Raw genomic sequence first — 15008 nt, 5'->3', positions numbered from 1 at the left:
ACTTAAAATAACTGACTGGCTTCTCACGCCAGTATCTGAAAATGACATCTGAAAATGCCACTTCCAATTCAACGGGTTTTTCAAATACAGATTATGAATGCGGGAAAAAAATAAAAATCCTGATAAGCTTGAATGCCAAGGGGCTTTTCCAGTGCAATAGAGAAACATTATTTGAGAAAACCAAAGCCATTCCAGAAACAATTTTGTTGAGTTTTCAGGACTCAGGGAAAACACCAAAAAAAACACTAAAAAAACCACCAAGATAATGAAAATGTTATTCAGGAGTGTGATTTATGTACTGTTATTTACATATACACTGGTGCAGACAGCTATGACTTTTAGACAGCAAAGCTATCATTAATGAAGATAATTTGAGGCTGTGCTGAAGGGGAACAAAAAATTAATACAAAGGTACCAGAGAAATTACTTCCCTTTATTTAGTCTAAAAATAATATCAGGAAGGGAAAAAACTTAAGAGTCCAAAAAGAAAATAGAATAACACTATTTTTAAAGCATTGTGTTAGAAAAAAGAAGTTCCGTAAGACCGATTCCACTTGTATCTCCCCAAGGTAACCGTCTTCAATATTTACCGTGCCCTTAGAAGCAATTCTGAATAGACTGGTTTCAAAAAGGGCACGGGTCCGTCAATGTACGTTCTATTGCCATCTTGAGCCCCAGGGGATATTATAATTCTCACACCAAAGAACCAAACTTCTACTTCAGGAGCTCCGTCATCGCAGAAACCCGACCAAATCTTAACAGTGGCAGAGTCAAAGGTGTGGGTTTTTTTTAACGATCTTAACCAGCTCTCCCTTCTCTAGCTTCCACCGTCTTCTGTATTGCTAATTCCTCCTCTTTCTTCTTGTAAACCTTCAAGAGATATTCGTCGGGCTTTATCCCTTTCTCCTGTAACTCTGACATGATCTTCCCCAATCTCTCAAGGGTCCTGGCGCTCTGCACCTTCCGCGTGGTGATGTACAAAGTGAATTCCTCCAAGCTCATCAGTCTGCACGTGTCGATCTCACAGATATTCCGGACGTTTTCGTCTTTATTCACCTGCGGGAAGAAAACGAGGCCCGACATCTTCTCCAGCTCTTCGATGCCGACTTGGAATTCCGGCAGCTGATGATCAAAGCCGATAGGATTGTTGGGCACGACGAAGGCCCCCAGCGCCAGCAGGTCGGGCGACGTCGCGCTTCGCCTGGCGAGGATCACTTTGTACAGATGCGAAGGAACAGCCACATCGTCTTTTCCAATTACCTGTCAGTGGAGCAGAGAGATTGTATCGCTGAAACTCATACGAAAGTAGGCCGTAATCCTCCCACTTCCACAGCTAATACTGTCTATGTAAAGAGCAAGCTCTGAAGGGTCTATGTGGCACCACACCGAAGACTCCTCCGCTCCGGCACCAAGCCAGTCGTAATTTACTCATGCAAGTTGTCAAAAACAGACTCATGCTGATGACCACCAATGGCCCATTCTCTCTCTCTCACACACACACACACAATCACACAGAACAAAGTTTGAGTCCAGTGGCACCTTTAAGACCTGTGCCGCCCTTGTATTAGGAAGACCACACCGAAGACTCCTCCGCTCCGGCACCAAGCCAGTCGTAATTTACTCATGCAAGTTGTCAAAAACAGACTCATGCTGATGACCATCAATGGCCCATTCTCTCTCTCTCTCACACACACACACACAATCACACAGAACAAAGTTTGAGTCCAGTGGCACCTTTAAGACCTGTGCCGCCCTTGTATTAGGAAGACCACACGGAGAACGCCTCCGCTCACTCATAAAACCAAGCCAGTTGTAATTTACTCATGCAAGTTGTCAAAAACAGACTCATGCTGATGACCACCAATGGCCCATTCTCTCTCTCTCTCTCTCACACACACACACACAATCACACAGAACAAAGTTTGAGTCCAGTCGCACCTTCAAGACCTGTGCCGCCCTTGTATTAGGAAGACCACACCGAAGACTCCTCCGCTCCGGCACCAAGCCAGTTGTAATTTACTCATGCAAGTTGTCAAAAACAGACTCATGCTGATGACCATCAATGGCCCATTCTCTCTCTCTCTCACACACACACACACAATCACACAGAACAAAGTTTGAGTCCAGTGGCACCTTTAAGACCTGTGCCACCCTTGTATTAGGAAGACCACGGGCAGAATGACTGTGTATACTCTTAAAGTAAGCCATCTCAAACAACTAATGAATCATCGCCAGCACTTTATGACTTCGTATTAGTTGTAACTTGAACTGTTTTTAGATGATTTTATGTGGGGTTTTGTTATTTATGTATTGACCGGAAGCTGCCCTGAGCCTGCTTTGCGGGGAAGGCAGGGTAAAAATCAAATGAATAAAATAAAAAGTTTTATTCAAGATATGAGCTTTTGTGTGCATGCACACTTTCTCTGGTGTCTGAAGAAGTGTACTTTGCACACGAAAGCTTATACCTTGAATCAAACTTTGTTGGTCTTAAAGGTGCCACTGGACTCTAAAACTGTTCTGCCGCTTCAGGCCCTACATGGCTACCCACGTGACACAATTGTGCGCGCGCTGCCCACGCACAGAAGTACAGTACAGAAATACAGAATGGCGTTTATCCTCGCTGACAATCTGTACAGAGAACGGCTACCCACGTGACACAATTGTGTGCGCGCGCCCACGCACAGACGTACAGTACAGAAATACAGAATGGCTTTTATCCTCGCTGACAATCTGTACAGAGACCAGAACTGGCTTTCTAGAGAGCTTGTAAGGGAATGTGTTTCTTCTGTGAAGGCGCGACTGAGCTGCCAACTGAATCCAGAGTTCAGTTGTCACGCGCCCTTCCTTCTCCCAGGGAACCGGTGCGAACAATACTTCTCAAACCTTTTTAAAACGGAACTTGCGTCTAAACCTGCTCAAGCTTTCGGGAGCCGCTTGCAAAGTCACTCTGTACCTCCTCCTTCACCCCACGACACACCGGTTAACACTGAACAAGTTAATATTTTGTTTCTCACGTTTATAAATATTATAGCATTATAAAGACTTTCCCCAACAAGTCTGCAGCTGGCTTATGGTGACCCCGCAGGGTTTTGAAGGCAAGGGGCATTGGGGGGTGCTTTGCCACTGCCTGGCTGTGAAATGACCCTGGTATTCCTTGGAGGAGGGCCTGCGGCGGCTCACGTGATTAAGACACTGAACTGCAGACCGGAAGGTCGGTAGTCCAGCAGTTCGAGACCTGGGGGACTCATTAGCATAACTCATTAGCATATGCCACACCCCCTGACATCACCGGAAGTGTGTCCTCCCCACAGCCGGCGGCGACCTCCAGCGGGCACCAGTAGGGAGCTCCAGGCCCCGCCTTCCCGCACCTCACCCAGGGGGATGGTGTCCCCCCGCGTCCCCCCCCAAATGACCCCTGGTTGTGAGGACCAAATGGAGGGCGAGAGAACCATGCACCCTGGCCTGCGCTCCTTAGAGGGGAAGTGGGATTTTAAAAATGCACTAAAGAGAATACATAAAGCAAATTTTTCTTGGTCCTTTATCCCACAAATTTTGCCTTAAGAGGGACCATGAACTTGCCTAGGAACAATGGTTTCTAATGCAGGACAGGTTGTGGAAGGGTTTTGTTGTCGTTCAGTCGCACAGTCAAGTCCGACTCTTCGCGACCCCATGGACCACATCACGCCAGGCCCTCCTGTCTTCTGTTGTGCTCTGAAGTTTGCTCAATGTCATGCTCATTGCATCAATAACACAGTCTAACCATCTCATCCTTTGCCGTCCCCGTCTTCTTTGACCTTCAATCTTTCCCAGCATCAGGGTCTTCTCCAGGGAGTGCTCCCTTCTCATTGGGTGGCCAAAGTATTTGAGCTTCAGTTTCATTATCTGGAATTACCAGCTCTTAAAGACAACAGCTGTTCTCAGGCTGGTTTTAAGGAAGCCGGGGCGACTCTACCAGTATGAAACTGATTTTTGTTTGTACCTTAGGTCTTGGTGAAAACATTCCATCAAAGGCCAGTTAAATCAGATGCCAGGCAAAGGAGTCTTTGATGGCCTTTGCTGAAAGATTGTCCCAGAACCACTGATTACACAAGTCCCCTCTTGAACCCTATACAACTGATTTGCCATTAAACTGTTCAAAAACAAACAGTTGTCAAATTTACTGTGATTGCGAGAACAGAAAATATTTACCGAAGAGAGATGGGTTTTTTTATGCATGACACACACAGGTTGCTTTCTTTACAACTGCAGAAAGGTAGTGCGGATTGCTTAAAAACAAACATTCTTAACACCAGTACCCCTCAAGGGTTTGTGACCGATACACACCCTCAGATTTAAGTCATATGAGGTATCCGAGAAACATGGGTGCTAGCTGTTAGCCCATGTCGGGGCAATGCTTTTAGCCACAGCTGCTGGGACAAGCATGTTGTAGACCAGGGGTGTCAAACATAAGGCCTGGGGGCCAGAACCGGCCTGTCCAGGGTTCATATGCGGCCCGCGAGCAACTGAGGCAAGAAAGGGAGTGCTGGCAGGGGAGTGGGTGGAGCCACTCCATTGTGGCTTCTGCGTGGCAGAACAACCTCGTCTGCAGCAGTCAAGCATCGTGGGACCATCTCCCCAGCTGTCTCTCCAGTCCACCTATGTGGGTTTTCCTCTGCACCCCCCTCCCAGCCCATGGGGCCTTGCAGTGAGGATACATCAACTCAGAGCTTACCAGCTGCTGTCCATTATACAGTTTCTATCTCTGGTACCTAACAGTACGTTTTATGGCACACAGGGCCCGGCCCAACAAAGTGACATTTATGTCAGATCTGGCCCTCGTAACAAATGAGCTTGACACCTCTGTTGTAGACACGTCTGGGGGTAGATTCAGACCTGCTAGGCTGCAGTCTTCCCCTGACCTGATTGGCCAGGCTAGCCTGATCTCGTCAGACCCTGGAAGCTAAGCAGGGTCGTTCCTGGTTAGCATTTGGATGGGAGACCACCGAGGAACTCCAGGGTTGCTATGCAGAGGCAGGCCAACGGCAAACCGCTTCTGAATGTCTCCTGCCTTGAAAACCCAATGGGTTCACCATACGTTGGCTGCAACTTAATGAGACTTTACACAACAGGCACAGAGATTGGACACCAGTGGCACCTTAGTAGACCAACAAGATTTTGGGAGTACAGACTTTCAGGCGTCGGCACTCCCTCTGTCAGGTAAGCCTATCACCTGAAAATCCAGTTCGTCTTCGAGGCGCTGCTGGACCCAAGTCCAGCTGGTCTACTGCAGACCAATAATGGCTACCCTCTGAAACTAGATTCAGACTTGATTCGTACAACTGTTGATGTAACTTATGCAATGAGGGTCATGTTTGGTTGTAGTGGTTAAGTGTGCAGACTCTAATCTGGGAGAACTGGGTTTGATTCCCCACTCCTCCACTTGCACCTGGCTGGATGACCCTGGGCAAGCTACAGTTCTCTCAGAGCTGTTCTCTCAAGAGCAGTCCTCGAAAGGGCTCTCTCAGCCCCACCTACCTCACAGGGTGTCTGTTGTGGGGAGGGGAAGGGAAAGGAGTTTGTAAGCCACTCTGAGACTCCGAGTGAAGGACGGGGTATAAATCCAGTCTCTTCTTCTTCTACGATGTACATTTGCGCACGTGGGTCTAGAGCAGCGTAAAGAAGAAAGGAGTACCCCCAGTCCTTCCCAAGGGAGGATCAGCAGAGCTCTAATTGGTTCAAACTACGTGTTAAGAATTTCACTCTGGCCAATCGCCTTCCTTGACCTCTTGACCCAGATCCACTTCTGTTATGGTGATCCAGCCTTCCAATGATAAATCCAACACAGGTCCCTGCAGGTACGAGGGCTGTCGTGCTCTCTTCGGTGTTACACAATTTTTGTGATCGCGCACTATGTGACATTGCAGCTGCACAACCGGAGGATTCCCAGGTCTACAACAACTGAGAAACTGTTATTTGCATAAGACCACAATGCCTTGATGCCCACACCAAAGCTTCCGGATTGGGGGCCAAGATGACTATGGATCAGATTTTACAATATCTTTATGCTCCACTCTACGGAAGAGCTTTCTTATTTATAACGGGGAAGGGTTCCATCATTGCTTAGGAGTGGAGAATCTAGCTACTGATGTTAAGGCTGACACGGCAGCAAAAACGTCGGGATGCCAGCCTCCAGGTGGGAACTGGGGAGTCCCCAGAGCTGCAGCTCATCTCCAGACGACAGAGATCAGTTTCCCTAGAGAAAATGGATGCTCTGGAGGGGGGACTCTATGGCATCGTACCCCACAGAGATCCACCCCCAAATCCGCAGTAGTTTCCCAACCTGGAGCTGCCAACCCTTCCCCCAAACACAGACACAGATCCCTTGCTGGAAGCCGGCAGGGAACCTAGCAACCCCGAGCATCTTACTTCCATCACCAGAACTGAACTAAGGCAAACTGGGTCGTTGATCGTGGTCCACTATAGCACACTCTTCAGGTAACTACAGTTGTTCCACAACTGCTCAAGCCAAGCAAGTGGCACAGGGAAAAAAAATTAATACACTTAAAAACCAGCCTGTTAACAAGCGCCGTCCGTGTAGGTTTGAAAGCCCTGTCTTCCTTCTGCCAAAACCCACAGCGTGCGAGCCGCCAAATAGCTGATGCCCTAGTGCCACCTAGTGGGCGAAGGAACCACTCCCCCTCCGGTGCTCACACATCAATCTCTATTATTTAGCCCTGACACACATTTCTCTCCTTGCTCGCCTCAGAAACAGAGGGAGCGTACGCCCTTCTTGTGACTGAACAGAAACCATCTGAGGACTATCCAAGTGCATATGTCTTCTTTGATTTGTGACAGTATATCCGCACGCAGAGAATGATCTTTAAAAGAGCTGGCATGCGCCGAAAGCAGGCTCATCCTGGCTAGGGATCAGCAGCGGCCCTTTTATGGTGTTGCTGACATGCTGAGATTAAAAGCCAGCACACGTTAAGGAAGATGCAGCCCTCCCTGGTGCAAGTCTGTGCCACATCACGCGCCAAGAGGCACACTAGAGTTAAACAACTGAGCAGCATGTTGATTCTTGTTTCACGTGAACGTTTTCTTTTTTAGCTGGTTTCCTACACCTTGAACCCAGGCAGAAATGATCTGCCTCTGTTAGCCTACAAATAAATCTTTATTATCTTCAAATGACTTTCTCTCAATCTACGGAGGCGTTCGGGATTCCGACCCTATTTGAATTCACGCGGCGCGTCTCTGCTCCAAACCAATCTACATCCCGGCCTAACCGAGTGTGTAACATTGAGATGTATCTGAACTTCTGATTATTTGCATGCCCTGGATATCCGGGGAGGTTATTAGGAGATACAAGGATACATTTATTCTGGTCTCCTCTACAGAGTCTAAATTTATGGCAAATCAAAAACCAAAAACACTGTTAGCCGGAAGGACAAGTTCTTTGCGTCTGCCATATGCAAAATACACTGGGCATTATCTAACACGTGTCTATTCCATGTCATTCTGATCAGTAAATGTATATATTTTAAGGCCTCCTTGGGGGTGAGGGGCGAAAGTCTCACAGATGCTAGGAAGCAGAGAATAAGGTTAATGAACAAAGTGGCACACACCAGAAAGAAAAGGGGGTAAATATCTTTTCTCTTCCGCAGAGCGACAGAGACAAATAGAAAAAGAGGTGGCAAGTCAAAGCTGAATTATGATAACCCACAAGGTATAGATAGGGGCTCTGGGGCAAGTGATGCTCTGTCTTCTTGGTGCTTGGGGGGGGTCAACAGTGGGAGGGCTTCTAATGTCCTGGCCAATGTTCCCTCTAAGCTGTGGAGTCCTGTGAGCAGAAATTCTACTTTGTGAGCTACTGGCATTAAAGTTGTGAGCAGGTAGTTTAGCTGATGCATAAAATTAGTTTGCTCTGGAGCCATCTTTCCTGAACTAAGACAAAAATGTGTGAGCTGGAGGCTAAAAAACTGTGAGCTAGCTCACACTAACTCAGCTTAGAGGGAACACTGGTCCTGGCCCATCTGGTGGACCTCCTGATGGCACTGGTATTTCTGGCCACTGTGTGATACAGAGTGTTGGACTGGATGAGCCTTTGGCCTGATCCAACATTGGCATCTCTTATGTTCTTATGACCCCATAGGGTTTTCGAGGCAAGATCAGTTCAGAGGAGGTTTCCATTGCCTGCCTCTGAGTGGCGACCCTGGACTTCCTTGTTTGGTGTAGTGGTTTGGTGTGGTGGCTAAGTGCGCGGACTCTAATCTGGGAGAACCGGGGTTGATTCTCCACTCCTCCACTCGCAGCTGCTGGATGACCCTGGGCAAGCCGTAGTTCTCCCAGAGCTGTTCTCTCAAGAGCAGTCCTCAAAAGAGCTCTCTCAGCCCCACCTACCTCACAGGGTGTCTGTTGTGGGGAGGGGAAGGGAAAGGCGTTTGGAAGCCACTTTGAGACTCTGAGTGAAGGGCGGGGTATAAATCCAATCTCTTCTTCTTCTCAGTGGTCTCCCATCCAAATACTAACCAGGGCCGACCCTGCTTAGCTTCCAAGATCTGATGAGATCAGGCTGGCCTTGAGCCTTAGCTCTGCCCCCCACGGCAGTGACATCACTGGCCTACCTTCCCATGGGAAACACACACATAAATCATGAAAGGACCATTCAGACTCTCGCCACCGGCCTCAGATATAGCAGTGGTGTGAAGGGGGTGACGCTGTGGCTGTGGCCCCCTCCCCACCACTAGAGGAACACCGCTGAAGGAACAGCTCAAGATGGGGAGCCGCGTGAGTCTGTCTGTAGCAGGAGAAAAGAGCAAGAGTCCAGTCGCACCTTAAAGACAAGCCAAATTTGTGGCAGGGTAGGAGACTTCACTCCTGCCAACCTAGCAGTTCGAAAGCAAGAAACTGTAAGTAGATAAATAGGTACTACTTCAGTTAGTCATGCGAGCCACATGACCACGGAAACGTCTTCGGACAGCGCTGGCTCTTCGGCTTGGAAACGGAGACGAGCACCGCAACCCTAGAGTCGGACTCGACTGGCTTTCGAGCAAGGGAAACCTTTACCTTTAGGAGCTTTACTGCGTCACTGCTCATCCCCTGCCACGAATCTGTTCGTCTTCAAGGCGCTACCGGACTCTTGCTCTCTTCTGCTGCTGTAGGAACAGCGTGATGGACAGGAGGCCATCCTGCCAATGAAGGGAAGAACAGCCAACCAGCTTTTTCTCTCCTGGGCCGATGGGAGTGCCGCTCCAACATCCAACATTTCTGAGGGGGGATGAAACGTTGGAGGGAAACACCGCAGGAGTTAGTCCAGGTCTGCCTCAGGGAGAGCGCGGTGATAATTTTGGGGTCTACCTCAGCAAGACAGCAGACAGTTTGGAGGGCAGCTCTGCCTGGTAGCTTGGCGGAGTGGTTTAAGTCTACCTCTGGGAGAGGACAGAGTACCTGATGGTTAGGTCCAACTCTGGTGATGAGCGGATCTCATACCATTTAGTCTGGCTCTTGGGAAAGGGGGAGATGGCGTGGGTGGAGCCCTGTGAAGATTTTCACGTCACCATTCAGATCAGCCAATATTATAATGCCCCTACATAAATCAATGGTGCGACCTCATTTGGAATACTGTGTGCAGTTCTGGCCACCACACCTTAAAAAGGATATTATAGCTTTGGAAAAAGTGCAGAAAAGGGCAACTCGAATGATAACAGGGTTGGAACACTTTCCCTATGAGGAAAGGCTAAGGCGCTTAGGGCTCTTTAGCTTGGAGAAACGACGACTGAGGGGTGACATGATTGAGGTTTATAAGATTATGCATGGGATAGAGCAGGTAGAGAAAGAGGTACTTTTCTCCCTTTCTCACAATACAAGAACTCGTAGGCTTTCCATGAAATTGCTGAGCGGTCGGGTTAGAACGGATAAAAGGAAGTACTTCTTCACCCAAACACTTGGAATTCACTGCCACAGGAAGTGGCGGCGGCTACAAGCATGGACGGCTTCAAAAGGGAATTAGATAAGCATATGGAGCAGAGGTCCCTCAGTGGCTATTAGCCACAAGGTATAGATAGGGACTCTGGGGCAAGTGATGCTCTGTCTTCTTGGTGCTTGGGGGGGGGGTCAACAGTGGGAGGGCCCCACTGGTGGACCTCCTGATGGCACTGGTATTTCTGGCCACTGTGTGACACAGAGGCTTGGACTGGATGAGCCTTTGGCCTGATCCAACATTGGCGTCTCTTATGTTCATTCTAAACCGGATGTCATTCATTGTTGGCCCAATTTTGAGTAAAGCGATAACAGGGACGGGGGCTTTCATACAGCAATTTTTCTTCCGTTGGCGAGTTGTCCCTGCAGCGCTAGGGTCCTTTCAAACAGTGCCGCTTTTCCCCACCCTTTTTCGTCGTGTGCTCTTCCTCAGACTTTTTTTAAAAACATTCTAAGGTGAGCGCTATAGCGCTAAACCAATATAGCACTTCAGTGCTACAGCGGCACCATTGAAATGCCGCTACAGTGCTAAGAGCCTTTGGAAAAAATTCAGTGGACGATTGTGCGGCAAAAAAGGGCAAGGAAGAAGAAGAAGAAAAGCAATTTAGGGATGGGAATTCCCTTCAGTTAATGAGCCATCTCTGAAGCACTGTGGTCATTTCAACCAGTGCTCCCCCACCCCACCCCGTCTTTTTTGCCACACCATCTTTCTTGGTCTTTCCCCCCAAATGTTCTAAGGTGAGCACTATAGCACTAAACAATTGCGATGCATTGACTCAAGGGAGTCAGTGGAGTCAATGCACCTCAATGGTGCTGATATAACCTTAGAAAGTTTTTAAAAGTCCAAGGAAGATCGTGTGGCAAAAAAACGGTGGGGGGAAAAGTGGCATTGTAGGAAACACTATGGACATTTTAAACAGCACACCACAGCAATTCAAAAGTACAACAAGGGGGGGGGGGACAGAAGAAAGCAGTTTCCCTCAAAAGTGGCTCCACCACACTTTGCTAACCCGACACACGTGGGTTTGTATGAACAGGTAAATAAATTCTGCTAGCAGCCGGTAACTAAAACGGGTATGTCTGAAATGACAGGGGGGAAAATCCATTAGCAACGTTACTAAAACGGAACACAAATGCAGTTTGAAAACAGCCTGCGTGTACGGAAGGGTCCAACCGAGCAGCTAGTCAGTGAAAAAGCCTGGTTGCACCTACAAGCATTCAAGAGAATTCAGACCACCCTCTGAAGCCAGAACGAGCCTAAACGGATGTGCCTCAGCCAGGCCTCTCGTTTGCCTGTCTGCAGACTTGTGCTCCTGACCGGTCCTTTAGAAACCCCTTGTAAATAAAGAAATAAATCTTCGTTGTTCTTTTCATACCACTCCTGCCTCAGTGGTCTCCATGTTCTACTTGCTCACCGCAAAAATGACCTCACGACCCCTTGTAACTGAGGGGAAGGTTTGCAGTTTAAAACAAATTGGTCCCCCAAAATCATAAGCGGCCGCATGGGTGTCCCTCAGTTGGTAAAAAAAGGCCTGTCACAAACATAAGATAGAGGAATGAAGTACTGCTAGAGGCAGCCCACTCAAAACGTGCAGGTTGGTCTAGAAAGATGAAATAAACAACCTCCGAGTGCCGCTAATTTGTGCCTTTTTACAAGCCAACCTAGCAGTTCGAAAGCAAGAAATTGCAAGTAGACAAATACGTGGGAAGGTAACAGCGTTCCGTGCGCCTTGGTGATTAGTCATGCCGGCCACGGAAACGTCTTCGGACAGCGCTGGCTCTTTGGCTTTGAAACGGAGATGAGCACCGCAACCTTAGAGTCGGATTCGACTGGCTTTCGAGCAAGGGAAACCTTTACCTTTACTTTACAAGCATGGAGCCTTTCAAAGGCTGGTGCCGTGGCTGGGAACAACAGACTTCCTTCTGGAGCACTAACTCCATCTTCAGCCATGTCTCCCTGCAATCGGCTGAGACTTTAAATACATGTCAGAGCTCCGCTCTGGCCCTGCTAACTCGCTTTGAACGCACACTATTTCCATTTTGCAGTTGGCCCAATTAAAATAGCTGCAGCAACTTAGTGGATCAATGAAGAGAGGGGGAAAGCCAATCTCTTATGACAGATAAGTTTGCAAAGCAAATAATTACAATACTTGGGGAAACAGCACAGCGTCTGCTTATCAGCGCCACTGCCAATTATTGGTCGCGTACATGGAACAAAGGTTAAGTGTAATTGCTTCTCCTACTTCTGTTGCTCCATGCAGGTATCTGGGGCTGATCGGGTTTAATTTATTTGGGGATGTTTTTTCAGCTAGCGTAGTGGCCGGAAGTCCTAACTTTAAAAACAAGAAGAACGTGCTGCCAAACCACAGCCAACTCATGGCGACCCATGTTCCAGGCAAGAGATGAGCAGACATGGTGTGCCACTGCCTTCCTTTGCATAGAAATTCCATGGAGACAGATCAAGACGGGTAGCCATGTTAAGTTTGTCTGTAGCAGTAGAAAAGAGCAAGAGTCCAGCAGCACCTTAAAGACTTAACACAATTTGTATCACGAAAGCTCATGGGTAAAGGTTTCCCTTGCTCGAAAGCCAGTCGAATCTGACTCTAGGGGGCGAAGCTCATCTCCGTTTCCAAGCTGAAGAGCCAGTGCTGTCCGAAGACATTTCTGTGGTCATGTGGCTGGCGTGACTAAACGCCGAGGCGCACGGAACGCTGTTACCTTCCCACTGAAGCGGCACCTATTTATCTACCTGTAATTTCTTGCTTTTGAACTGCTCGGTCGGCAGGCCTTCCGGTCTGCAGCTTCAGCATCTTAATCTCTGAGCCACTGCGGCATCCCCTGCCACAGATTTTGCTAGTCTTTAAGGTGTTACTGGACCCTTGCTCTTTTCTGTTGCAATTCCAGTCTTCCTTATTGGTCTCCCATTGAAGTACCAACCACAGCCAACCCTGCTTAGCTCCAGCTGGGCTATTTAAGCTGCTAACTTTAAAAGGCACATCCAGAAAACTCCATATGGCTGGAAGCCAGACTATGTCAATGCTGCCAGGGCCAATTGTCTCCTAATGTTTGGCTCCACCATCGCAGTTCGGTTCTGGACGCAGAGGAATTATGCAAAAGAAGCAGCAACTTCCAGTGGCCACTATATGACCCTGGAATTGCCACGCAGAGGAGACCTCACAAAGGCCAAATCTGGTCTCGTGGGAAAGTTGTAAAATTCCTTTATTTGGACTATGATTTGGGAAAAGGGATTTGTGATGGAAAGAGGAAAGGATTTTAACATTCAGAGAACAAATGAAACAAAGACAGGTGCTCCACCGATATTATTTTTTCTGTTTACTTTACTTACAGTCTCCCTCTCTCAATGAGACTCCGGGTGGATTACACAGTGTTAAGTCAATGCAAGAAGAAGGGGAGGAGGAGTCTCAGAGCGGCTTACAATCTCCTTTCCCTTCCCCTCCCCACAACAGACAACCCTGTGAGGTAGGTGGGGGCTGAGAGAGCTCTTTCGAGAACTGCCCTTGAGAGAAAAAGCTCTGAGAGAACTTGTGACTGACCCGAGGTCACACCAGCAGCTGCATGTGGAGGAGTGGGGAATCAAAGCCGGTTCCCCCAGATTAGAGTCCGCGCTCCTAACCACTCCACCAAACTGATTAGAGCAATATGAAACAAAGTTTAAGCGATCAGCTCACTATGTTAAACAATGCAGAAAATGGTATTACATGAACAGGAAAGCAACGCAGTAAAAGTAAGATAAGACATAGAACAAAAAGGTAACACATGCTATACTGTGAACTACTATACAGTTCACAGTCCTGTTCCTTTCAAAAAAGCAACTTCCTGAACCATTTTAAAAAAAAATATTATTCATTTCTTTCATTCATTTGTACCCGGCCTTTCTCCCTAACGGGGACCCAAAGTGGCTTACGTGGTTCTCGTCTCCATTTTCTCCTCACAACAATCCTGCGAGGTAGGTTAGGCTGAGAGAGTGTGATTGGCCCCAGGTCGCCCAGCAAGCTTCCACGGCAGGATTGGGGATTCGAACCCGGGTCTCCCAGATACTAGTCCGACACACTTAACCACTACATCGCACAGGTTCTCCAAGCCTTACCAACCTCGCCTATTACTTCTGTAAATGAGGCCTGCCTGAACAATTCTGTTTTACCTGATTTGTGGAATGACAGAAGCTGACCCCCCTCAGGCAGCCCGTTCTATAAGGACTGACAGACATGAAAAGCCTCAGATCGACCCATGGTCTGGAAAGTTTGGCTGATTCTGTTGCAGTCAGTGGGATGGAAGCAACATAACTTAGGCTGAGAAGGTCCTCGGCCAGGAGCTCCAAGGCTCACAGAAATTCCAGTGAAATGATATGCAATATCCAGGTTTGCGTCCAAGGAGATTTTAAATAAAGCACTGAACCTACAGAATTTGCCGTTTACGACTCTGGTTGCAAAAACAGTAAGGTAAAGGTAAAGGTCTCCCTTGCTCGAAAGCCAGTCAAATCTGACTGTAGGGGGCGGTGCTCATCTCCGTTTCCAAGCTGAAGAGCCAGCGCTGTCCAAAGACATCTCCATGGTCATGTGGCCGGCATGACTAGATGCCGAGGTGCACGGAACGCCGTTGCTTTCCCACCAAAGCAGTACCTATTTATCTACTTGCAACTTCTTGCTTTCGAACGGCTAGGTTGGCAGGAGCTGGGACCAGAGACGGGAGCTCACTCCGTCATGCGGCACCCGGGTCTCGAACTGCTGAACTACTGACCTTCCGGCCTGCAGTTCAGCATCTTAACTCCTTCAGCCACCGCAGCCCCTAGTAAAAACAGTAAGAAGCAATAAATAAATGAACCTACAGAAAATGCAGGCTAAGCTTCCATCAGCTGGGCCTCAAGTGCGCGCACATGGAGCATAGTTTGCCAGAATCCGAGACCATGTGCACAACTAAAACTTGTGGTCTTATACCCAAGATGCTGGCTCCCAGTCAAATAATCATTAATTAAGCTATTTCAATACCAGGATGAGCCAGGCCACGTTGCATCTGGCTTCCCTGGGGGGGGGGGG

General features: G+C 48.2%; 1 protein-coding gene across 1 annotated transcript in view; it reads right to left on the bottom strand.

The window, feature by feature from the left end:
- Window positions 1-325: 325 nt before the first annotated feature.
- The window catches only part of EXOG (endo/exonuclease (5'-3'), endonuclease G-like), a 49554-nt gene continuing 34871 nt past the window's right edge, over window positions 326-15008 (bottom strand). Inside the window, exon 6 of the mRNA XM_015423055.1 lies at window positions 326-1260. Within this exon, the coding sequence (XP_015278541.1) occupies window positions 799-1260 (462 nt within the window). The 3' untranslated portion in view covers window positions 326-798. The remainder of the gene's footprint in view (window positions 1261-15008) is intronic.

Source organism: Gekko japonicus, unplaced genomic scaffold (genome assembly GCF_001447785.1).
Source record: "Gekko japonicus isolate JY-2015 unplaced genomic scaffold, Gekko_japonicus_V1.1 scaffold253, whole genome shotgun sequence".
NCBI classification, from domain to species: domain Eukaryota; kingdom Metazoa; phylum Chordata; class Lepidosauria; order Squamata; family Gekkonidae; genus Gekko; species Gekko japonicus.
The sequence above is the reverse complement of the archived record's forward strand: the minus strand, read 5'-3'. Positions and strand labels throughout refer to the sequence as shown.